The sequence below is a fragment of the Pocillopora damicornis genome, chromosome 8 (genome assembly GCF_964200805.1).
Source record: "Pocillopora damicornis chromosome 8, jaPocDami1.2, whole genome shotgun sequence".
Lineage (NCBI taxonomy): Eukaryota > Metazoa > Cnidaria > Anthozoa > Scleractinia > Pocilloporidae > Pocillopora > Pocillopora damicornis.
Window position 1 is genome coordinate 21,412,349 of NC_142677.1, and position 26,495 is coordinate 21,438,843.

At 37.2% G+C, this 26,495-nt stretch overlaps 2 protein-coding genes across 6 annotated transcripts; both read right to left on the reverse strand.

The window, feature by feature from the left end:
• Positions 1-295: 295 nt before the first annotated feature.
• LOC113668663 (uncharacterized) lies at positions 296-17,287 on the reverse strand. Of its 5 annotated transcripts, none has more exons than XM_027184606.2 (3): positions 17,023-17,287; positions 8,234-8,441; positions 296-2,147 (listed from the first exon to the last, which is right to left on the reverse strand). In XM_027184606.2, exons 1-3 carry the CDS (start codon positions 17,132-17,134, stop codon positions 1,079-1,081), a joined length of 1,389 nt encoding a protein of 462 aa, XP_027040407.2. In that variant the 5' UTR covers positions 17,135-17,287; the 3' UTR covers positions 296-1,078. The 5 variants fall into 5 exon arrangements, with proteins under 5 accessions (XP_027040407.2, XP_027040408.2, XP_089037365.1 ...); XM_027184607.2 differs by lacking the exon at positions 17,023-17,287 and adding an exon at positions 9,943-10,534; XM_089181239.1 differs by lacking the exon at positions 17,023-17,287 and adding an exon at positions 9,592-9,968.
• Positions 17,288-20,780: 3,493 nt separating this feature from the next.
• Positions 20,781-25,382, reverse strand: LOC113668652 (ciliary microtubule-associated protein 3). The gene is made up of 9 exons (XM_027184592.2): positions 25,283-25,382; positions 25,069-25,205; positions 24,444-24,542; positions 23,952-24,065; positions 23,035-23,051; positions 22,302-22,428; positions 21,755-21,867; positions 21,356-21,431; positions 20,781-21,144 (listed from the first exon to the last, which is right to left on the reverse strand). The coding sequence occupies exons 1-9, from the start codon at positions 25,296-25,298 to the stop codon at positions 21,079-21,081; spliced, it is 765 nt and encodes a 254-aa protein (XP_027040393.2). The 5' UTR covers positions 25,299-25,382; the 3' UTR covers positions 20,781-21,078.
• Between the last annotated feature and the right edge of the window lie 1,113 nt (positions 25,383-26,495).

The following is a 26,495-nucleotide window of genomic DNA, read 5'->3' on the forward strand; positions in this document are numbered from 1 at the left end:
TGGCTATGTTTACTCACTGCTAAACTCTTATCTTCTTTCACACGCAATATCAACACGCGTTCTTCGCCCTGACGAGGGGCTAACGTTTTAGAATCTCTCAACGGTGATAATTTACATAATTTACATAACCATTTCCGTTGATAGAACCAAATTAAGTTGTAGTACCCCGCCAACGAAGCACCGCAGTTTCTCTAGTAATCTACACCCTATGGTAGCGTTTCACTCATTTCCTTTCGTAGCAAAAGTTGATCAATGTTTTTCACTTTCTTGTCGATGATACCAAAGAATATGCAAATCAGGAAAAATCTTCTTTTTATTGCAACCAGCCTAGTAATGTTATATTTCAGCTTTGATTTTTAAGAAAAACTTGTTGCAAGTTTTGTCGTTAACCATAATTGCATTGCAGTAGATTAACATTGTAGTTTACTTCCATTTAAAGGGATAAGTTTCCATATCATACAATTTAACATGATTTCGACCATTTTTTCAAGTTAACGTTGCAAAATACTTTAAAATTAAATAGAAAAGTCAAAACCTGGTCGCGTTAGTATTAATCTCTGCCATAAGTGATAATAATGGCAACCATTATATTCAGCACTTTAAAACAATTTGTAAGTTAGGTTTACGATTTACTGATTCAAGCTGAATTTTTGTTACAAGAGGCTTTTTACTATCGCGATTCATACCGGGACTTCGTTTGAGTATCAACAATAAATATATACTTTTGTAAGCCTCCCGACTAAGACAGAAAAATCCCTAAGTTACACAAAGAAAAACATACGCTTCTGCCGAGGCGTTCTCTTTCCGAATTCAAACCGACTAAGATCATTTACTTTTAATTGAATCTTTCAATTCCTCGTCTTTGCACATGCGTAAATAACCAGTTATCCATTTCATGACGTCACGAGTTATATTTATCCAAGAAGATACTTGACCAATCAAAAGTAAATTTTACTTTCTCACTCTTTGTTGTAGTTGTCGTTGATCATTTTTCAGTGGATATACATGTAAAACTTCGTTTTATTTTTTATTTATTTATTTATCTTCCAGTTGTCAATCAGTAGAATTGTTAACCCATTCAAGCTTCGATTCTTTCGAGTCCTAACTTGAATAGAAACTCTTCTTTAGCATCGTCTACGCTTCCTTTCCTTCCTTCTCTTCTGGCTTCCAGTTTCCTAAGCGCGCTGCGGTAGCGCGTTTTCATTCGAAAATCTACAGCTCCATGCGTCGGACTCGATCTTCGAGGAATCAATAAAGGGTGAACCTGTTTAGATTTTGGTGAAGACGAAGAATTTGGCGATAGTTTGTCTCTTTCCAAATCCCGTTCAAGTCCTGTCTCCTTTTCTGACGCCAGTGGGCTTCGTTTTTCGGTTAAAATTGCTTTTTGGTCGCGTTTAGTGATTTCATCTCTCGGGTCCTTTTCGTTTTTAACCTGTACGGCTGTTTTTTCGTGCATAAATCCATTTACGCGCCCGAAGTCCATAGTTCTCCGCCTGTCGCCATCGAAACTCCCTGGATGAAGTCTGTGATCGCTTTCAACAGAAGAACACCGAACCGGGAATAAATTAGAGAGATCTCGATGGTGTCCGAATGACCACAGAGAGTAGCGATCCCTGGGTGAAGGAATGTGAATCCCGTTTGTTCCGTAAGCATGAGACACAGTTTCAGGCGCGTTGACCCGTCGGTGGTAAATTCCCGGTGCTCCTTTCGGGGAATGAAAGGAGTTTGGATAGTCCGGTGGGAAGTTCATCCTTGGGGCAACCCCATAGTGTTCCATAGGAAATCCCCTTTCGGAATAAGGTATATCATCATCTAATCGTAACTTCTTAGGGGGGACGTGAAAGGCAGAACCCCCTGCAGAAACCCTCAGAGGGTCCCTTAGAGAAGTACGCCCCTGAAAGGAGCCTACGTTTTTAATGTTTTTGTTTTCATCGCTTGGAAGACTGTTTTGGTGGTTTTCGTTTCCCCTCTTTATACAGTTGTTTTGATCATGTCGTAGCCCCCTGTGGTGGCCAGGTAAGGATTTCTCGCGACTGAAAAGAAGATCATTTATGGCGTCTTGTGCAAACGACTGCTGATCATCGAGAGCCAGGTGAAGTTGTATACCCAATACGTTGCGGAGGGCTCCTTCGTAAACATCAGCTAAACTGCAAAATAAAATAATAAAATGGCTTTTTAAAGACTGCTGCATACGCTCAGATAGACATATGCACTGCCGCGCGCGAGTAATTTCGAGAGAGGCACACGCGTGCGCACATTTTTTTGCGTCAGTCCGACAATGTAATGATCAATAAAATCAAGAAAATCATAAAGTGCATTATAATCTCTTGATAACATATCACAAAAATTGTGTTTTTTCTTCAGGCCTCTCATCATCCACTCCCAAATTTAATATATCAGTCAGTAATGATTTTTTACCAATGCAACTTTTTGACACTAAACAGTGTCCTTTAGGAGTTGGATGACTCAGAAAAAATTACCGGTGAAAACGAACTTCACAGCTCATGCCATAAATCTAGCATTAATATAGTTCAGTTTCCCAAGAAATTTCGGATTAGAGCGCTTGCTACATGTGCCAAGATACTGTGCCGTAAAACTTTGAAAGCAGTTTTCCGGTTTTCGCTCAGATGATGAAACCTTGCCGGTATAAAAACTTTTGATGTGTTCTTCGCCTATGAAAAATAGTAATTAAACTGTACAACAAAACAGACTGTATAACATAAAAGATAAATAACAAACACTTATTATGTCTCGGAAAAAGAAAGCAATTATGTACAAACGTATTCATTAATCACACGAAAAAATAAAACGGATAACCATGGCAAGGGCCAAATTAAAAAAGAAAAAAAAATTAATCTTTTTTTAATACAATGTAATTTCAGAAAATGATTTTTTCTCGAAAATCTCAATAATTTCAGAGGCTGCTTTGACAGAACTCATTTCCCACGAGCACTCTCAGTATTTAGCCTGAGCAATCTGGCGCAATCATAAACATATTGGAAAGCATCTCAGCGAAGCTTTGAACATAACCTTGGCGAGTTTATACATTTGTGCCAAATTATTACTATGATCTTAGAGCGTTAAAGTTTCTCACTGATCATTACTAAGATTAAAAAAAGGTACATATGAGAGTGTAACCAGAAGAAAATAATATTTAAAACGGGAGGAAGCCATTCATTAATAAGAAAATCTCTGTGTTGTACTTTTCCCTCGGGGGGAAAACTAAAAAAAAAATATTTTAATTTGCATCTCCAGCTTTTTTTCTTTTGCTTATACCGTTTTTAAAAAGTAACTACATAAGCCGACACTTTACTTTAAATAAAACAACAACAACAACGTACAGAGATGAGATATATGAACCGATTAAAAGGAAATATTCAATTTTAAACCGAAAACATCAAAATCGAAGCGGTTCTCGGAAAAGTTTAAAATGGCTTGCCTTAAGCTCGGAAATTTATCTTTAAATCACCTAAATGTTATCATAGAATACACTAGAATAATGCTGAAATTGATGCTCCCCGTTCTCTTAAGACCTTTCCATGTTGCTCTGAAGTAATTATAAATATTATATCTTACGATTTATTTCGGCTTTTTCAAGGTAAAGAAAAAACACCCGTTAATTTTTAGCAGCACTGTAAAAAAGCTCATCTTTGATGTCAATTTGATTTGCATTACTTGCTAAAAATTCACTGCCTTTTTTTTCAAGGCGACAAATTATGAATGCCTGGTACCTGTTTATATGTAGATTTTGGTGGCGCGCAATATATTTTTTTTATTTATTTGTTGCATATGCATTAGTTACGCAGCTGTATTTGAATAGTTGCTCGTTACAACTTGTTTAGCGTGTAAAACAAAACAAAAAAGGTTCCTGCTATTTTTAAAGAGATTTTGCTAGCCCCATCTGCCCTTTGGAGAGCTTAACAAAGGAGAGCGTGCATTTGAGAGGATGAATCTTTCGGAAATATTTCCGATAATATTACAAGTAATGAGGTTTACCCTGAGAGTGACAGATGTAAAGTCCACATATCTCTCGCGGAAATGTCCAAAGAAACTATAATGTAACCGAATAAGTAATTGCATGTTAATAAGAAGCCATACGGATCGCAGAACAAATCTAGGCAGGAACATCAACTCGTAGCCAGGTTAAACCATTGAAAACGTTATTACTGTCAATCTAAAAACGCTATGATCGATAAATCAGCGAAGATTGCCTTGCACTACGTCGCTGAAGTTGTGTGTTTTTGGCTCCCGTGCGCTCTTTGTCGCGACAAGTAGTAACTGCTGACTCTACTTGTCTACGGCATGTATTAATAAAATAGAGAGCTAAAGTGACCTTAGTGTCTCGCTTGGGCACTGTTTCGGCCGTTTGTCCGTGACTCCGCCAGACTTCTGTTGAAGCATTCTGTTTTGAACGCTGAATAATGGCGAGCAGTCTTCGGCGATGTGTGAAGATAGCGGGACCCCACGAACATCAAGTTGTAAATTGTCTTCGTTAAAAGACCGCTCGGCTCAATTCAAGAAGGTTTATTTGTGCAATCCGCTGAAGCAGATGGTTTTGGCTGTCTGCTCGAGGGCTCAATGAATATTCATAGGGCATTAAGATCGTCTCAAATTCAGCTGCTTCGATTCCATATTAGGGACTGTTTTTCCATCGGAAAGCAATCTTTTAAATTTTCTGACATTTTCAATCAATTTAAAACTGGATAAAATGTTTGAAAATGCTTAAGATGACCCCGCCAATTGTTGGATGAAAAAATTATCGTAGTAATTCACAAGTTGTGCCTTCAAATTCGGTCTTTTCTTCAATAATTTATGAGAAACAGATGAGTTTTATTTGGCCAGCTAAGTAAATCCGATAGATTTAAAGTGTGCACTGTGGACTAGCAAGATAGGAGCTTGAGTTTGTTCATTTCTGTGTTGAGTTGACAGATCCGTTCGGAATCATCACGGAAGTAATGCTATAATATTATTATATCTTACATGGTGGAGCCTTGTTCGGGAAACATGATCCACAGTTGAATATTTTAATTCAGTCGCTTTTAGTTTGAACTGAGAAAGCCGAAAATTTTACGACAGTGGTCGAGGTATTCCCGAACATTTTCTTTAACCGTGTCGGAAACGCACTGTTCTAGAGAAACAATTTGGAACGTATGATTTCTTATCCAAAATTATAAACAGGAAAAAAGATCATGTAAATGTTTTTTGACTATAAACAAAGTGACCGACTGAAAAATACTAAGATGATTAAAGTGAAAACAGGTTGATATTTGAAAGAAACTGAATTTTTGCAAATATTCCAAGCCTATGTTTATCTTGACACGATTTTGACCATTTTGTCTCCTCACATGTACAGCTAATGTTTGTGTTTTCAAGAGTTTTAGTTCATTGTTTCATCAATAGGTTTACACCCGACTAAATAAGACTGAAACTGAGACCAGTTTCCCAATTACTTCATCTCTTCTGTATTGGCAGTGAACTCGGGCGAGGCTCCTCCAAAATTATTTTCCCCGTGTTTCCGTAGCACGACTTTATATACTTTATATCATTTCCACTAATACTCAAATTTAAAACTGAGCAGTTTTCAATTGATTGTCGTAAAACCAAAACCAAAGCAATCACAACAGCCAATCATAACAAAGGTTTGCGTCATCAATAATCAATGATGGCTCGAAATGAAAACTGGCAAACTACCAAATTAAAAGAGCGGGAAAACGCGGGCGACCAAGTCACGATTGGTGTTTCGTTTCGTGTCTAATTGGTTTAGAGCATGGCACGAGTTTTCAGGACCAATCACAAAGCGAAGTAAAGAAAAATCATGGCAATCCTGGACTACTCTCGACATTCAGTTGAAAATTACTTTACGGCGATTAAGGTTTAGCTTTTTACAGTCTGAGGCTACCGGCTAGCGCGCACAAGGTTTTTGCCAGTAGTTATTCTAACAATAAAATCATTAATAATTCTAAGTAAATTTTCCTTCCAGTCCTTTTTTTTTCAGAGTTTCAGCTGAGGCAGCAGCGCTTACTTACGATTTTAAGGCTTTCACGTGTAAAGCAGACGCAATCTGAGAATACACGCCGACACATGATGAAAGGAATGACTTTTCCCGCTGTCACTATATGACAAACGTTTTGAATTTCCATGAGTTTGCTCCTATGAAGAACACCTTAGCATAAAGAAACACAAAGATAATGTAGGTCCGCCATGCAAAAAGATTATTAGAACGTGTTTAACTCCTGTTAACTCAAAGGAAAGGATGTGTTCATGTTGTTGTTGTTTTTGTTTCTGGTTTGTCTCTCAGCAAGCTTCTCCCGAAAACAGATAAAGCAAAAAAAATCTGAAATAAACCCTGATTGGCATCATGCAAAGAGCGATAATATTGTGTTCTTAAAACAGATTATGCCATATAGACTGGATTATATTGGGTTGTAATTATAAGGCATATCATATATTTGATCCGCTGTCTGACTAATCTGTACTTGTGCATATTTGTTCGCTCGTGAGCTCAGAAATTCATCCATGTAATCACTCTTGCTCAAATTTTTCAGACCGAACTCTGAATCGAGCATCAGCTCAGCAATAATCATTTTGTCTCAGTTGAAACCTGCACAGACTACATTAGCTTTAGTTTTCTACTATTCTCGGAATTTTGAGCTAAAAATATAAATGCAAGCTTAGCTTTGTCACACTCTACTTCACCGATCACGTACGGATCTCGGCACATGCCGAAAAAAGGGGCCTTTTTTAATTAAACTTTAATTCTTGCAATCGCGGAAAAGGGCAGTCGCTGGAGGAATGTTAAGAGTGATTCATAGTTTCCAGAGCAATCATTGACACGGGATAAGAAATCACGAAGCAAGATTACATGTTTACTTCAAAGATGAGCTTCATTGAGCCGGAAAATTATGGAGTCTTTGATCTGAATGTAAAGGAAGCTATACCATATTAACCGAGAAGATGTTGTTTAAGTATAACTTAGTTATCAAACCGGCAGTATAAAATGATTTCTGAAAGAGTTTATGCAGTTGTCAGCAATGTAAAAAGTTAAAACAGATCTTAAAAGGTCGACTTGCCTTTTGCTGCAGATGATACAAGCCACAGATTACAATTATTTTGTTTCTGCATATTTTGGAAAATTCACTTAACACATAACGGTGTAGTTATGCGATTCTAGCCTGAGTTTGAAAGGGCTAATAAATGAATCGTCCATCGAGTACTGCTGCAACATGTGAAATTTCCTTGGTTAGCAAACGAAATTAGGCATCTTTCAAGCGCAGAAAACTAGCTTGTTAGCTCACGGGTCAGAGTAAAGGTCGATATTCAAGATTCTGTCTTGTCAAAATTTTTTCAAATATTATTATTTCAAGATGTTGTAATTTTGTAAGAATTTGTATCAAACTATTTCAGACCTAAACTGACTTTTTCGGTGTGTCCATCGCAGTGGAAAATATTAGAGTCACTTTACTGACTATTAAAGTCAATCAATAACACTTAGCAACTACACTCCGTAAATGTATCAAAGCACTTGGTCATATAGAGTGTACGACATTTTAAATGTTTCGTTCGGAGCAAGTCAGTTAAGTTTATCTCAGCATGTCAAAGAACCCGTCAGCTAAATAAGTGATGTTTTTGCGAAAGTAATTACCAGTTTACACTGCAGCCCTTAATCATTTATTCAAACGTTGCTTGTAATTAAAAATTAATTACCCGACTCTGTATATTACAGAGCAGAGATTGAGTAGCTTCATTCTATACCGGTTGAAACATTAAAAAGGCTCCGTTTAAAACCGAATTTTAATGAACAGTTTGGGTAATTTTCGCCGGAGTAATTGTGTAACCTCGACAAATGTGTAATTTCCATTAAATTAGATGACAAACATGGCAAAACAAATGAACGCAATATTAATAATACATAAAAAATTAAGGACATGGTAAAAATTCAACTTGAAGATTTGAAGAAGAGCTGTACTGACTCGAATCCATCATTATGTGAGATTGTCAAACTCAAATTGCCAAGTTTAGAACCATTGTTGAAGTAAATAACTTGCCGTATTTACCGCCCTTGTAGGAGGTATATCGTATAGGTAAAACCTTGCGGGAGACAAGAGCTTCTTTTAAAGCCGATTTTTAATTCAATTATTCCCCAAGTCCCCAAGAATACTCTCAATATATTTTTCTCAATAATCCAGCCAGGAATCATCGATCAAATTCTATTAAAATAATCTCGTTGACTCACCTCGTAAATTCGGGTCGAATCACTCCGTTATGTCGTTCTGATGGCGTGATTCGCTGTCTGCTGTCGATGTCCTTGGATGTTCTGTACACTGGCTGCATGAACGGCTTATGCCTGACATCTGCCCGTCTCATATTGTCCGCCTCCCTACTTCGGAAATCCGCGAACTGAAGTTCTTCTCGGTTATCCACTCGGGGCGCAAACATACTTCCTGCGATAGAATCACGGGTACCATGAACAACTCGCAGATCCATTTCAAGCTATTAAATACGCGCTTGTGTTTCCTTCGCTGCCGTATTATCCCCACTAGAGGATAACGCAGTCGGTAACAAGCAGCTGTCGGTTGCTGTGTCTCTCTCTATCAGTTGTGATTTGAAGTGAATTTTGATGTGTCGTACGCCTTGTGTAATTAATAGGTTTCACGAGCGAGCGATTTCACTTTAAATTCATGTCCTGTTTAGTCAAGTGCTCCGTTTGTTGCTCGGATGTGAGTCTTCAAGCTGCCGTTTGAAAATATGAACCGCTGGATACAGTTCACGGTAGAATAAATTACTGGCCAGATGGGCGAATATTTTATTGTTCAAAGTGGCATGCTTTCTCGTGTATAATTCATGAGGTCGAAACACTTTTCTTTCCTGCTATGTCGCAGTGATATTGGAGAGTATTACTTTTAGGAAGTATGTCTCGACTAATGATTCGATTCATTGCAAAACCGTTCGGAAACGACTTCGCGAACTAACTTGCGAAAAAAAGTTTATAAATAGTATCATTAAATTCTTGAAACGATTCCGACCAATTAGAAAGCGGGAAATCGCCACGAATCGGAACTTTAATACTAACCTTAGTGACAATTTCTTATTTTTCAATTTCTTCATTCTTTGTGATTTTCATGGATGTTGAATTCATGCTACGACGTGAAGTTTAAATGAAGATTGACGCGTTTCGTTTGCCGTGCAAATCCCACACTTATATTTACAAACAATGCCGAAGCTAGCACTGCTCGATTTCAGGTCTAAGAGAAGACCTGACGCAACATTTCGCCATTGTTTAGCAGACTACCAGTAATGCAGGTGTGCGAAACTATAAACTCAATTCTCAACCACGATCGATAAGTTCTTCGAAGCAGCGAGTTTCGCCAGCTAATTAAAAATCTAAGCAGATGTCTTCGGCAAAACGCCACTGAGTGAGATATATAATCGCGAATACATCAATTATGAAACAGGGCTGAAACTCTAAGATATTGTTTTTCTTTACGAAAGAAGCTTTCCGCTGGAATATCTAATTTATAAGGATTCGTAGGAAACATTTTGAGTTGGCCGCTGATAATGTCGAACTTTGTTACGCTCTATCTTGTTACTTACCAGTGCATGTGCAAAGCTTGAAGTCCGGACGGAAATTTCTGTGAACTTACGCGACATTTGACTCTTAAAGCGCATGGCCATTCAAGAAATAAAACAACGAAATATTTATCCTAAGGAATAGAATTCATATCTCGATTTCGCCGTAAAACACAGCTTTCTAGATATGCAAATTGTGACATAGATTTCCAACCTCACGAACAAGCATTGAACGCAAGATTCAAATGATTTTATCGCCGTATTGAATCGGATTAACTCAGTTTTCTTTAAGCTTCTGCGCGGTTTCGCCGATGCGAGAAACATTGTAAAATAAAAGATTAAGAAAATGTGGAAAATGCTGAATTACAAAAATACCTGAAATGTTTGCGAGCATCTCTTCCTGCGAGTCAGTTTTTTTTCCTTATGGGCTCTCTTCAGTCCATATGTTATCTCTATTGACAACAGCTCCTCTCACAAAAGAATTATTAAGTAAACTCTAATTAAAATATGCCAGCTGGCCAAAACAATAGGCAACTTCTTCAGGGGCCGAATCAATTTGGCTCTCTTTTGTAAACTTCGCGGCGTTTAGCCTGTCATCTGAATTAATCTTCGCAGCTGACCTCACAAAATGATAGAGCAAATCACTCCTATCAGGCATAAAATTGAGCTACCTTCACTGTGCAACTTAATTTTCCATTATGCTCCTGTTTCCGAGATGACTGGTAGCGATTTCGTTTCCAAGTGACGTTACATTGTCTTCCTTTTCCGATGTAAAAATGTGGCATAACTTTAATTGTAACGTCTTTAAAACGTCATGAATTTCCTTGAAAACGATTTGACTTTTGTAAACACTCCGCAGAATGGCCTTTTGTTCGCTTGTCATTTCTTTTTTTGGATCAAAATTTCTACGATTTTTAAGAGGTAGGATTTGAGATAACACTTCATCGGACGAAATATTGAAAAATTTGAAGCACGTATTTGCGAGACGATGTTTTAAATTAGGTTAATATGAAAAGAAGCATTTAGATTCGGCTTTAGCAAGCATAAATATGTCAGTCGTAGCCACTATCTTTCAGGAAGTTGACTAAAAAATTTTTCAGATATGAATCAGAAAACATCACTCTTTAATTGACTGAGTTGTTCGACTAGCTCGCATCGTTTAAACAGAATTTGCTGGCTTTGCAAAGACACTTGTTATTTCAAATTAAGGAACAATGTCTTTTGTGTTCAAGAGATCTAAAGCCCTGATTCCAAATCTCTTTTAAACAAAGGACCACGCGATCTCCTTGTGGAACACTCAGGGGAAGTCAAAACACTTCATTATCACAACACGCGCCGGTCTAGCTGAAAGGAATTGTTCCACTGTTTGAAAAATCAGCTTTTATTTTCTTTTTTGCACACGCTGCGTTTGAATGCAAGTCGTCAACATGCCTCCTGGCTTGTAAATTCCTTTATTATCTTTTCAACTCATTGATTCGCTCTCTTCGTTCTTTCTCGAAGTCGTGATTATTAATCTAATTAGAGTTAAGACTCTCACCAACAGTCAACCAACAACAACACCCCAGAGCCTCCACTTAAGTTAGTTCCTGTTTATGTGGTCCCAGGTTCCCCCCCCCCCCCAACCCTTAGGAAAACTTTATGGAGCGTTTACATGGAGTTGTGAGTTGTAACATCTGTCCCCTAATCAGTTTCTCCGCTGACCTAAAACACATGAGCTCCCTAAACAATTTTAGCCATCTCATCTCAGGCCAGCGAGCCAAAGTGTTTATGACGTTTATGTGAGTAAAATTTGTCCCACCTGACAGGGTTACCCAATATGCCGCGGCGAAACAACTCGCTCTTCCGGAGTTGTCTTGCCCCCCCAAGGCGACTTTGCCAATTTGTACAAGGTTGATTGAGAAATAAGAAAGCTCGGCCAGGGGACCTCGGGGAAAGGGTTGTCACGGGTACCTGAGACAATATAAATGGGCCCCCAACGAACGAGCGTGAACAAGACTCATTCTTCCAAGTTGCCTGCTCGTAATTAAACGACAGATCTTCTTGGCAATTATCACTACCCTGGTTATTGAGAAATCGGACACAGAGCTAGCTTATCTTCCTGATGAAATAATTTTTACGATGATAATTAAGGCGGAGAAATGAAGTGAGATCCCAGTACCGAACCGGGGCAGTTATGGGCTCATTAGCGGAGGCTCTTGGTTCCTAAATGCAAAAACTCAGTTTAATTAAAACTAAACCTAGCATAGAAACACAGATAAACATACTCTAATAAATTAAATTTTCCTTTCAAAAAAAGGAGATCAGAGATCAGAGATGACGTCAATTTGAAAATAATACTTCAAAACGCAGCTCGAGCAAAGGCTAAACCTGATTGAATTATTTGCCACCAATCCTCAAAAATTATTAATACATTTAAAGTCGTTTTCTACATGGTATAATTTAAGATAACAACACGATGCATTTATCTCTCTTTGAGCCTGAAAATCACAGTTTTTACGCCTGTTACGATTTGGTACATGAAAAAAAGTACCATCGCATTGCTTTTAATTAGTAAGTCAGCGTGAAGAAGTTATATTTTTTCATACCGCTAAGAAGTAATTGGAAGATATGAGGAAAAGAACTCCCTGGTAAAGAATTAGCGCACCCGCTTGCATGAAGCTTCGAAGTTTTATAATTAGTTGGTCATGTAAAGTTAGTTAAAGATTTCGATGAGGTAAACCAAAACTTTAGCCGTTATGTGTAGGAACTGAAAGAATTCAACTGCCGGTTGTAAAAAAAATTCACAGTACCAAGTTTCTCTCATCGAAGATCACAATCTTCATATATATATATATTTTATTTCTATACATGAATAGAAAATAACCTATATATAATCTCTCGTATACATTAAGGTCAATAAAGGATACATTTATCCTTTCTGTTATAATTCATGGTTGTTTCTGAAGGTAAATGCCATTCCTATAGACCGTAATCACTTTTTTTTTTTATCTAAATAAAAAATGAGTAAACGAATGGTCTTAGCTAGGGTGCTTTAGAATAAAAAAAAATTAATCATTAATTTTTCAAGACAAGTGAAATTAATTTTTAACAATTTTTGTTTCCCGTTAGTCGTAAAAGCCATTACCCCACTAATATCTCCCTAGTTGTCTGAGGCTTTTTACTCAGTTCGGAGTATTTTATTTATATATTTTAATTATTATTGTTTTATCTTTGCTATCAAAATGTTAGATATTGAATAAAAATAAATTATAAATTTAACGGCGGAAGTAAACGAGGCTCGTTTCCTGCTCTAAGACAGACTCGATCTGAGAACGAGAGCGATGGAGCTTTTTATCTATTAGGTCTGGCCGAACTGAAAATATGATTCTTGCCATCGTGAACAGTTAACCCAATATAATTTTCCAATAGGTCTATGAACAGTCCGTTTTTCCAAGTTCTATCCAAAATTCTCATCTTCTGATTTGCTGCAGGCAGTTAGTTTGCGTTGCGATCGTTTTACAGCAACTATCTTTTACGTTGCCCTTTCTATTTCAGCACATAACTGAATTGATGCTGAAAAACCCATTTAGGGAGCCTCAGTAAAGATCTGTATCTGTATCTGTATCTGTATTTGAATGCATTTTCTCTAATTGATCTCTCGCGTTCTAAGTTATTTAAAATGCGCGACATTCCCAGCCTGTGATCAATCCTAAGCCCATGACAGTTTTATTGCCATACTCGTCTTAAAACGATAACGGAAGAACAAAATATTTATCTTTAGAGACCCATTTCAAGAAAGCACCGCAAAAAAATTTCGTCATGCCTCAAAAATAAAGCGCTATAATCGAGTAAAGCTACTTTTGTATTTTACTAAAATAATTCCTGCAGTGGCCCACGCATGTATTTTTGGATCATTAAGAAAGGGTCTTGCTATTACATCCTGCCGTTTTGTATCAATATCCATCTATCTTTCAACATAAAACTGTTTTATTTGACACAACACATTGTGAAACAAAGCGAACGTGGTATAATTAGGCCAGTAGTGGTTTAAAATTCTACCAATAGTGAATCGACTGCCTAACAGAGTTCTACAAAGTAATTCGATTTGTTTTGAATTTTGGTCCAATGTTCACACCACCTGGAATGGTTCATAGCAACAGGACTGCAAAACCAAGTTCATTATTTCTACGTTGCACGAGCATAGACATTTCTCTCTGAAACTAAATCAGTCATGGATCGGAGGCATCCCTTTTTGCCCTTTATCAATGGAGACCGATACTCTACTTCGACAGCAAAGCGTGCCGCGAATTCATCGCAAAAACAACCCCACGCAGTGGATGATGTTATGTGGAAAAATCCATCTTTAAAAAAACCATGGAAATATCAGAGAGAAACTGAGGAGTCAACGAAATTTGGCGATCTTCAATACAAATCAGAATTATTTCAAGGGTACAATATTTCGACACCTGAAGGAATTGAAATTACGACCAAGAATAGAGCCGCTTATGTCAAAGATTTCGTCAAAAATTACGCATACAAGCGGGAGTCGGAGTTTCCTAAATTTAATTCAAAGCATAGTTCTCGGTTGGGGAAAAAACAACAGGCACAGGAATGGACCATTTCTAAGAAAAATACCAAAGCATTATGTATACCGACGCTGCATTTTACTGAAGAAGTAATTCAATATATGGGGGACCCGAATTTATCATCGTACTTTTCGTCTGACATGAAAGAGTTGTACAAGATTAAAGACCTTTCTATATCTCCAGGGCGGCGAAAAAACAACGACAAATCGTTGAAATCAAGTTCCAGGCAAGTCTTACCCAGAAAACATGCACTTTGCATGCCAGATAGTAAAGGAAGCACTCTGGAACTACCCCCGAAATCAAAATCATTTCTACGGAAGAAAGAGACCGAAGAAAATATCCTCAAAACGCAGGTTGGAAAATCAGCCCATCTGTGGGAAAAGTATGTGTTAGGACTCATTAGCAAACAGACAGCTCAGTGGATAGCTAATCAGTGCTCCACTGGCGAGCAGCGAGGGAGATTGATAGCTTTTTTGGATGAGAAGTACGAAATCAAAGATCTCGAGAAAAATGGAGCAGCCACAGTGAACAAAATATTGTCCATTGACGATGACGCAATCACGTTTCCCAAAAAAGAAAAGTTTAATCCTCAGACTGCATTTGAAAATCTGCGTAACGATACATAAAATACATCAAGAGATCGAATTCATCATGATTAAGGAAAAGAAAGGAAAAATAACGCTTTATGTTGCGAAAGCAATTCCTTTCAAGCAACTAAACAGACGAAACATCTGTTATACCAAAATTCTGTTGCATCGATACAGTCATTAATGACTTACATCGACGAAAGTTAAAGTTCCTTCTTGGCCCGGATTAGCGAGGGGAAAAGGCTGATGACGCTAGAACTGAATAAACGTCAAACAGATGAGCAAAACTATTCGTGGCTTGTAAGTTTAAACTGGATGGCAAACCAAAAAGTTTTTTTTTTCTTTCCCAAATAGCCATTATCTAGCGTCAAACTGGCGTTTCCCAGTGGATGATGGGGAGCCTAAAATATCCATCGCCGCGGAATTATCACAGCATGAAGGAACCTGTGGTTTCCTTCACATTTCTTCAAAGCGTCATCTGATTTAAGGATAAGTAGATGGCACAATAGTGAAAGGAATTTCCTTATGAATAACGTTAACATAATTTTTCTCTATTAATAACATAAGTGATTGTTTCTATTTTGGGACAAATCACCCGAGGCTCGCAGGGACCTCATTCTTACCTCTCTGATTGTATTTATTGAAATATTTGAAAAGTATACTGAAATCAAGACCCAAGTAAGCATAGGATTGAAAACAGACGCAGCATTTACAAAGTTTCAAATTGTGTTGTTAGGGATAGTTAGGCTGTCGTTATAATTTTCCTAATATCGTTCAGGACCTTCCGTGGAACTCATTTGCATTTCGCCGTGGAATTTTTTTTACAGAAAGGGTTTGTAAAATTCCACAACTTTTAAAATGTTCTCGTAGGTCGCTCAACTAGCTTGGGACTTACTTCCAGTTTCTCGTTAATGTACGGTCTTCTATATTTGATCGTTTGGGACTGGCCGCTAGTAAACCTTAAATGCATTTCCTTATAGTATTTGTCCTCTCGTTCCCAGATATCGTCATTTTGATAATCTTTTTTATTTCCGAAGTTTTCTTGGTTCTAGTCAAGACGATTTCAACTTCAATATGCATGTTTTTGCATTAACGCAATTTTCATCTAAGTAACAGCGAGAGAATATGTCATTCCGTTGGTAACTGAGTAACTTCCTCCGCTTCCAAAATCTTGATAACAGTTTTCCCCACAATATGTCATACAATTCTAGAGATTTCAGTCGTAATAATTTTATTTAAAGTCAATCATTATCTTCTTGATGATGCTTTTCTTCCTTCTCAGTATCTGTCTCCTTGAAATCGTTTGTTATTGTAAATAATAATTATGTTTTGGTCTCTTCAGTCCGGAAAGACTTGCGAGTATTTTGCTGTGTTTGTAGATCCTTTGGTACATTTCGTGGCCTAGCACTGCTTTTAATACCAGCACATTTCTCAAAGATTACGCGCTCTAGGTACCGGCATCCAGTGATCCAAAAATTTGGATATAATTTCGAAGATGGCATTGCAATTCCAATAGTCTCTCAGGCATAAAACGGAAATTAGAAATACCTAATTTTTGAAATTGAGATGTTTATTATCACTAAGCTCCTCAAGAAGAGTTTTGAAGGGTTTCGTAACAAACATTATCTATGTACGCTAACTTATAGCGGGAAGCTAACGAAATTTCCCTTTCCTATCACCGTGTTTCAGACAATGTACCAGACCGAAAAAACAAAAGAATATGTTTCCAGAATATTCGTCTATTTATCTCGCCATGCAACGAAGTAAACAGGCGTCTAACGTTCTGCTTAGCCTAATTTATAACCATGGTACTGAAGTGGCATTGTAGTATAATTGTTGCTATAAAACTGCAAAATTGTATGGCCTTCTATTCAAATATAATAAACATGATTACGCTTCTTTAAATTGTTTAAACTCGGTGATACAATAAAAACCGACTACCGTACTTTATTAGACGAGCTGGTAAAATTGATGTTTCGATCCAATGGTTAGAAATAATTTAGGGTTTGGTTTATTGTCCAGTTTTCAAGAAATGTGAGCGAATATTCAGGAACCGAAATAATTTTTCTTATTTACTGAATTTCAGAATATAGACGAGTGATGAAAAGATACTAGGTGAGGGAGAAATTATTTTGCACGTCCAGCTAATTTTTCCACTTTAGTTTAAAAGCCATATCATTGATTTCCGCTCGACTGATCAGGGAAAAGCATGCAATGTCTGTGAACTTGTGCATTCATTATAAATGAAATGATATAAGTGCGTTCTTATTTTCTTATTAGCTACAACCAATTCTCGAACATACCTGCTGCTGTGTATCTGGGAAACATTTCTTTACTTCTTTGGCTCTTTTCTAATTTCTGAATCCTGTTTTTCCTTTCCGGGCGAGCTAGCTTCAAAGTTAAAGATGTGTACATACTATGGAAGTTCTAACTTACATAGTCTTTGTACAGGTAACTGCAGAAACTACATCCATCATGAGTCGGTCATAAATTGTACCCCAAAATTTGCGAACGAAGTTTCCAACGCAGGTGAGATGCTTACCCCACAAGAGCCAATAATTATTGCGCAAAATGAGCCGTTAAGTTCGAGCTTTTGTTGAAAAAAAATTTGCCCGAGGCTCTTTTCAGGAATTGACGTCATATCAACAAAACCCCCCTGCTTAGAATTCAAACACTGACATAATACATCTAACCGTGTCGCACTGGTGACATAGTTGCTAAGCCAGCGTTTTTGTTTTTACGACCCAGCACGACATTGGAGCTAAAAAAATCTAGATTTATAAAGAAAATATTTGACATGAGTAAAACAACATTTTTGGGCGAAAGTCCCCTAAGGGATAACATATTTTCCGAGCGAACATTCCTAACGTGAACGCTCTAAACGTGAGAAAACTCGAAGCAGTAATTTTTATCCTTTATGTGATTGATTTAAAAACCCCAACCAACCAATTAGATGTTAAACCCTTTGAGTGTTAAGTTGAATCGCGATAACTTCCTAACTCGCTCAAAGCTTTACTTACCACCGACTTGGAAAGCAAAATACTCGGCCAGAGCATAAAGAACAGTTGGGCGGCTCCTGAGCTGTTAGCTAACAGGTTAGCGGAAGGTGTATGAGGAAATAGGCTTGGCTGTTTGTGGCATTAATTTGCTTTTTGCTCCTGTAGACGACTTCCGATTGAGCGGTTAAGACTTAAAGGTTAATAACTGTGTCGCTGCGCTCTCGGACAATACACAATTTTCGTCGTGACCTCTTCAGTCGGGTGAAAAGGTTAGTACACTAGCAGGTGAACTGTTAAAGAAGGCAAACCTGACAAAGTTACAACAATTTGAGACTATGAAAAACTAAGGAGCACTGAGAGGACTGAATTTGTATTCAAAACGACATTCGGCGAAAAAACCCACTCAAATCTGTTAGGATATTTATGAAAGCAAAAGAATATATATCTACACAAAAGCAACAGTCTTCTAAGACATCCAGGACGCTAATCAAATAAAAAAGAAAAAGTATCCAAACCTTTTTCTTATGGCTAGCAATAGCATGTCGCAAAAAAAAAACAAAACTGAAGTACTTAGAAAGACGTAGCTTTGTTAGGTGCTTCAGTGAAGCTGTTCAGTCTTTTCTGGTTGATTCTTCTAGCTCCAGGTTAACTCTTGAAGAAGAACTAAATAAGCCTCTTGCCTTACTTTTATTTAAGAGCTCCTGATCATCTAAACATTGAACGTAAACTTAACATCTGTCTATTGTTAAAAAAATTAATCAAGGGTTAGTTTGCTGGTGATCATTCATGCAGACTACATCGAAAATTAAAATCAAATCATCTCTACTTTTGCCTTGAGTGAGCTAGGTCTGCCATGAGAACAGTTTTGGTGGAGAGGAATATTCTTGACTTAGAAAGACAACCATAATAAAGGTTGATATTTTCGTAAGATTCAACGCTTGAAATTGTCACTTATTGTAAAAGGCAACGAAACACTATATAAGGTGATCCACGAACGCATCTCGATCGTTAAGGTAAAAAAATAACATGCAACATTGATTAAGAATTTATTCATGACTGAAACACAAGGCAGACGAAGGAAAAGCAAAACACTCAATGCATGATGAGCTTAAAAATTGTCAAGAAAAAATAACCTTTCAAAAAATTTTTCTGCGATGATCTGCAATTAGAAAAAGATTGTATCAACACCTCTCCAAAAACACACCCCTTATTGTATATCCTGTTAGACATTGTTCTCCAATTAATGTAACGTGATTGATCTTGTATTGTTGAACAATATACCCACTCAACACCGTACAAATCGAATATCTTTTATTGACTTAAGTGGCTGAAAACTGCTATAGGAATCGGTTACTTAGAATCATCTGCGCTGGAATTACTACACCGTTTATCAGAGAAAATTATTTTACGCAGTTCCCACAAAATTGTTGGTTTGGGATTCTCTAATAGTTGCTTTCATGGCAATCGAGAAATTATCACATGATTTCGAGTGCAATTGGAATTAATCAGCGCGAGTAACTTTTTTTCCAAGGCTAACCAAACTTCACGAGCCTGTAGGGTGAGTGCAATTTTAAGTCTTTGAAAAATGTACGATAGCTGATATATCCCGAATTGCACGAGAAAAATAGAGTCATTACTAGTTAATAATATCCATTCAAAAAAGTGACTCTCAAGTTGCCTTTATATCGTGTCATGGCTTACCAGTTCGGCCGCTTGCCTTTGCCTTGTTACCAGAGTAGTAAGGCTTTTTCGTCAAGAATTTGCTTCAAACTTCAAAACCTCTCTCGAGAATAACTGAGCGTTTGTATTCTTTCTCTGTTAGGTATCAGTTGACAGCAGTAACTATGATACGAAAGCTGTCACGCACGGTAATCTGGCCGCCGTCTTTCGTCCTAACTGTTGCGTAAAGTCCTCCGTAATACTCCTCGATAATTTTATTTAGGGCTTCATACTTTCATACCTGTTTTTGGAAGCCACACTTTTGGCCAGTTGTTTTTCTTTTATTGGGTGTTTTTTTTAAAGCATTCTCCCTCGAGACTATGCTCAAACTCTGAATTAAGACGTTGTTACTTTCTCCACACCTGTCCGCCATTTTGTTTGTTGTGGTTTCGCGACTCACCTGCCAACCGATTAATTTTCAACTTTTTGAAACTTGTGAACTCAATTTCAACTTTCTCATTCAGTTTCAATTTTCGGCTCTGTTTGGTATTGATTGACGTGTTCTCAACCAAAGAGTATGCTGATACTTCTTCACGTACATTATCATTTCAGTAATTAGAAATGCATGTTTACAAGGTATTTACAGAATAAGGATTGGCAGCGCAGTACTGAGACCAGCATGTACATTCAAAATTTTGAAAGCTTCCTTCTTGATTAAAAAAACACTTTCTTTTCAAGAGCTTATTCATAGCATTTATTTGTCTACAGATGAAATTCTAAAAAGTCGTTTTTATGATATAACATTATTATAATACAACGCGTGAGTTGGACCAGGTGAAGAGAGAGATTTGGGAACCTTTAAACTAAGAAAATTTTCAACCAAACAAGAGGAAAATCAATATTAAAAATAGTAACAGATTAACTTCCCTGTTTATATTATAGTTCAAACGAAATACAATGTTAATATATCTAGGTCAAATTGGGGTAGCGTTTGGAAGCACATTTTCTTTTTAATTAAACAAAGGGTTATGGTAACTGAATTCGAAAGGAAATTTTCTTTTTGTGTGCTCGTCGTCATATCGAACTACTCATGTCTACAGAGACAAGCACGTAACTTTTTGGATAAATCTTTAGATGTGCTTTATAACGACTAACTGGACAATGGGGGAAATTTTTCTTCTTTTTGTAATTAGTAGAATGTTCAAGTTTCGGACCATGGATATATGAAATAACGCATTTTAGTAACTCTTAGTGGGTTTATCGCAGACAGATAAATTTAAGATCAATTTTTTTTGTCTTACCAACAAAAGTTTAGTTTTCAAAACTTTGATTCCATTAACTGACATTTCTTACCCAACAAGCTATTTTTGATTGGTAAATTGGCACAATTATACGTGTGGAAATCTTTTCATTTTATCCTTTATTGCATTTAATATAATTTGAAAGTGGTATTTTGACGTTTCTATTACTGGTACACTTCTCCTAGCTTACTAGCCTGGTAAAAATAACTCTTCCCTAAAATCTTTTCTTGTCCGTTATTGCCCATATATGCTTTCCACAGCACTCAACATCAAACATATTTACACTACATACGTCCACGGGTGAATTGACTGACATATCGTATTCTATTACTTTGTATCAGTAAGAAAATATACATCTCGCACTCATTAGCAATTTTCCTGCATCCCTACTGTTCCGTATTCAAAAGTACAAGCTCATATACGCTTCTCTAAATCTCTGTTTCTTGAGGTCTTTTTCGGTTTTGAGCTGTCAAAGAAAAGTTTTATATCAACAAATTAGACTTCAGAAAACAGCACACCAAACAGCATCTTTAAAGTTTCAGCACCGCATTTCTATGTAAGAGCACACTTTTTCAAAAGGAAATATTTTTTACCATAACTTTAACTTGCAGGTTTAAGCTGGTGATTCTATTGCCCTGTCTCATGTACAATTCCCAATGATGTTTACAAATGCTTACCATTAATCTGGCATTTGTTCCTTCGTGGTTATGAATGTTTGAGCAGTCTCTTACTTTGCGAAAAGATTGAAGATAACTAGATGGGACAAAAGATGTATTTCAAGATTATCATTTATCTTTTGAATATCAGAAAAAAAAAATGACTTCAAAAATAAAATAATCCTCATTAAAGAAATTAAGTCATTAAAATACAAGTATGTTGTGTGATTGTGGCTTAATTCATTCTAGTGAAGGGCTAACCCCAGAAAAATCAGCTTTAGGAACACTCTATGATGGCCAATTTACATTATCAACTCAATTGATGAAACCAAATTACCTTTAAATGTTATACCCCCCTGACACAACACCACAGTGTTGTTAGATATAAATAAATTACCCCCTAAATTACAATAAAATTACCTTCTTGTGTACTTCTCTCCTGTTGTTAAGTGATGATTGTAACATTTCCGACAAAGATAAACCTTTTTGTACTGGTAGTAATCTCCTACTGGAGGACTTTGACAAGAATTACACTGTGAACAAACAGTTGGTCATGATTAGAATTGTATGAAGCAAATGGTTGCAATCAATGACAAAGCATACTCACAAACATTCTTAACAAGCAGATAAGAAATTTAAAATTAAATTACGATAAAATTCTTTTAAAACACTTTACACCCTGACATCAGTATGTATATTCTCCATACTGTTCTCCAAACATTTCCAAAGGTTCTGACAAGGAGAGAGAGAACTTCTTTAGTTGGTGATCATTTCTTTTATTCTTGTCACCTTAATGTGTGATTCAGGGGTGATATTGTAATTAGATGCTCTTAACCCTTAGGGTCAAAGGCTCAATGTTAGAAAACTCCACAAGCAAAATTTTTAGAAGTTCGGTCAAAAAGAACAACAATCTTTGTCTGAACTTTAATAACCTATCGATCAATAGGAAGTTGTCTGGGATACTTACAATATCTGGCTCTCCAAATTCATTGCATTTAATTGTAACTGATGTTATCAAGGTCTGTGGTCCACCAAAAGAGCCATGATACTTCACCTTCCTGTCTCTTTTGGCATCAAACTCATATGCACCAGGCCTGAGTTGAAAATATTGAAAATCACGTTACAAAAGAATGCCAATGCTCAGACCTTCAGCCACACTTTGCTTTGTTTGTTTGACTTTTTTTTTATGTTTGAATTCCAAGATGTCATATTGTCAAGCAATTCTCCCATCTAGCTCCTGTCTACTTCTTTAATTTGTATATTGGCCTATGAGAAATTTTTGGGCTGAATTGAAATATAACACTCAATCTGCCCCTGATGAGTATGCATGCTTTTTCTCTTGAGAGTTGTAATCACACACCCAAATCTAGTACATGAACATCACTGGGTATCAGATTGTACAACCTGTATGCAGGATATAATGCATTGAAACTGTCATGAGAAGCAAAACATCCAGCACCTCAGAGCACATTAAAAATAAAACCTTCAACTGTTTAGGAGCTTAATTGTCCTCACATGATTTAGGTACTACATGACTACTGTCAGCACATAATTGTCCAAAATGTTTCACAAGCAATCTACAAACCAGACTAAACATGGTATCTCTGACACCCCACTTAAATTAAGTCATCATCTGACTAAAGTAGCAAACTACATCATCCAAAAGAGAAAAGCATTTTAAAAAGAAAAATTTTACCCACCCTGGATGGCCATGGTCCTGCAAAAGAGATAAAACATACTGATATTATTTAGAGGTCTTGAAAACATTTACAAAGGAACTTGCATGCATAAGTTGTGTTCTGTGTAAGGATAAAAATAGAACAAGCCAATTTCTGAGCAAATTAGGATCCAAGACCATACCCATGAAATTCAATACTTTTTGAGCTGAGACTGGTTGTTAAATCTGCAGCGAGTAACATCAGTAACAGAAACAAAAATACCAGCAGTTTTCATAGGTTTTGCTTTGGGGATCAATTAAGACATTCCATCTGCAAATGTTTCTCTTTTTCCTGATAGTGGAATTCCTGATAGTGGAAGTACACTCTCAGGGATTGATTGAAAATAAAACTTTCAGAGCAAATGAAAGCCTTATCTCTCCCACTCTGACTCTCTGATTTCCATGCAACTTCCTACAATAAAGTAGGGGCTTGTGAGAAAACTTTATACAGTCAAGCCTGTATTTAGCAGTCGCCTACATGTACAGGCAATGGCTGGGTGACTGCTTGATACATGTCAACTTCTTAGTACGGGCTAATTAGCCAATTACTTGCGTTATTTGTCCTAATGGTCCAAAGAAGAAAGATTAAGCCTGCAAATGGGTCATGAGGACATTTGAAATCAAAGTACTAATACTTATTCCAAGAAATAATGGAATAAACTTCATTTGAGATATTATTCTTTGTTTTATTTTAGTGGTTCCACTTTAAGTGATCATTCAATACAGGTGGAAGACAACACAAACAGGTTTTTGGGGTTCAGTCAAGTGTGACCATGTCCACTTCATAGAGGTGACTGCTTAACAGAGGGGAAAATTACAGTGCTTAAGAGGGAAAATTTGGGGACTGCTAAATGAAGTGCCCCTTAACACTGGTCCAACTGTATCTATGAAGAGTATCACCTGGTTAATTGGTGGGAATCTTGTTGCACCAACGTTGAATGCTTTAAAAGCTTCTTCAAAGTGAACTGGTTTGCTGATAATCTCTTGATAAGTTGGTGGTCCAGGAACATCCAGCTGCAAACAGGGATAAAGAATCATATTATAAGCTACAGTGCTCATGGATGTCATTCAACAAAAACTTGAAACCACATGATTTTGAAAATTGACAATGACAACAGCTAAAGGTAGCACTGATTGACAATGATAATTAAGTTTTGAAAACCTGATGTCCTCAACATTCAGCAAAATTTCACAGTCATTATGATTACCCTTATTGTAAGCAACCTTATGGTTACCTTTTGGAGAAAAAAATTGTCACGGAAGATTTGTGCATTTAGCCTTTCTGACTTATAAAATTAAAAAAAAAAGACATGAAACTTCGATGAATAAACAACTATGGCAGATAAGTTTTCTATTCTCTCTTGATTTTGAACGTCTCAAACTTGAACTTACATGAGCTGGTTTAGGAAATCTTGGGGCGGTTCTGGCTCCAACTGAATACCCTCTTCTGCATACAGGTCTTCTCTCAAGTTCATAAATAAAGCCACTACCCTGACCGGCAATAAGAAACAATTAGGAAATTATCTTTCGAACACAAACTGTCTTGATTTCAAAACATGAATACTTTCGTCATCACCATGGTTTTTTAAAGAAACGACCTGTTACAGGATCGGTAACAAGCTATCGCTACGAAGGGTTTTACAGTATATAAATACACTGCGTAACCACTAAGGTTGTTAATCAAGGTGAAGTAACAAAGCAATCCAGCTATGTTGACTACGTTGCCATTTTGGTCTGGGGTATATCGCAAAGTTTCGACCGTATTCCACAAGTATTCATCAGGCATACCATACTGCTGGTCGTTATGAATTTCCAGATGAATACGACGCAATCAAATCGCCAATATCTACACCAGGAGTGACTACAGTGTAAGACATCCACTTCACTATAATATACTCACTGACAGGCACATGTACATCGCAGTCACGCACTCATGCTACTGCTTACTTTCCCTACAAGATCAGCTGTTTTAAGACTAATTGAAAACTGACCGAGAAAAAAAATGTTTTTCAACTACCTCCGCATTGTAATAACATCCAGGGCCGCGGTTTGGAGCGCCTCGTAAGGCGAGTTCATTTCCAAAGCGATTTGCTGGAACTTTCAGTGGTAACAGTTCCCGATCAAGAGTCGTTCCAAAAGCAACTGCTCTTCGAGCTAAGAAAGGAAAATTTAGCTTTGTTAGACAAATGTGAGCAAAAGAAACATTTTTCACGAATATCTAAGGTACAGACCGTCGTTTGTAGCCATTATTTGTAATTTCTTGCCCACCAAGAAGTCAACTTTTCCTGTAGTGAAGTTACTTGTGTTTGCCCCACTTGTGATGTTGTTATGACAACAAGTGACTAACAGCCGCCGATTCTCAAAACCGCAGGCGCACACGGACATGAGGAGAGCACAAATTTAAGACGAACACAAACAAATTAGTTTACTTCCTTGATTACTCTCTAGTTGTCTTAGGGCGAGTTCATTCGTTTTCCTCACTTGGTTCATAAGGCTACCGGTTGCCCATTCATTCGTATCTAACGATGGAAAACATTTCCGTATTGTCTGATGTCGTGTAGTTTTTGACAGTTTCCAAGCCAAGTGAATTGTCCGTGAAAAGGCGCTCGGTGCATATATCAGAGTAACGCTCAACAAATGAAAGACAATCCTGCGGTTTTCCAATAGAAATCCTTCATGAATTGGCCAACGATGAGCGGACTAAATAAATAGGTAATTTTTAATACTTTAAGGCTACTACGTAAATTTAGGATTGCATGTGCTTCCAATCTCTATAGTAACTATAACATGGCCGAAGAATACCTTAAGCATTCTCTCCTATTAAGCAGGGATATTGGACACAACTTGAGAGAGTTTCAATGCCTTTGTAGTCTATCGGTGTTAAAGGTGTCACTATTTCATTCATATCTTTTTAAAAGCATCGAAAAATTGGACACTGCGAGGTTTTCTTAAGACTGTGATCAGAGCACGACAGTTTTCCTTACAAGTTGTTCAATTGGTTGCTTTCTTCCAATGGAAAGTCTCAAGACGCCCTTTGCGTCGAAGAGCAGAGGAAAGCAAAAGGCCTAACCGACTTGATGGCAGCTCGGTACCGGGTTGTGTTCGGAGCAAATCTCAGGCTTGGTATGGCATTCAAGAGATTATCACAAGAGAGGCATACTGTGCGTGCCTGTACATTTCGGTTGGTAAAAATGATGTACGTTTTTGAATTCTCAGAGCAACGGGAGCAATTCATTTTTCAAAAAAGAAAGTAAGTCTGGAAGAAAACGAGGTGACTCGATTAGTCCTTGATTAAGATAAGTTTTTCAAGGAGAGCTTCGGCAGCCTATAATTTTACCCGAACAGAATTGCGAAGATCGATCTCTAGATGACACCGGCTGATGTCCCCGCGTCAACCGCACCGTTTTTCGTGACTATGATGCCGAAGATTTCAAAACAAATCTT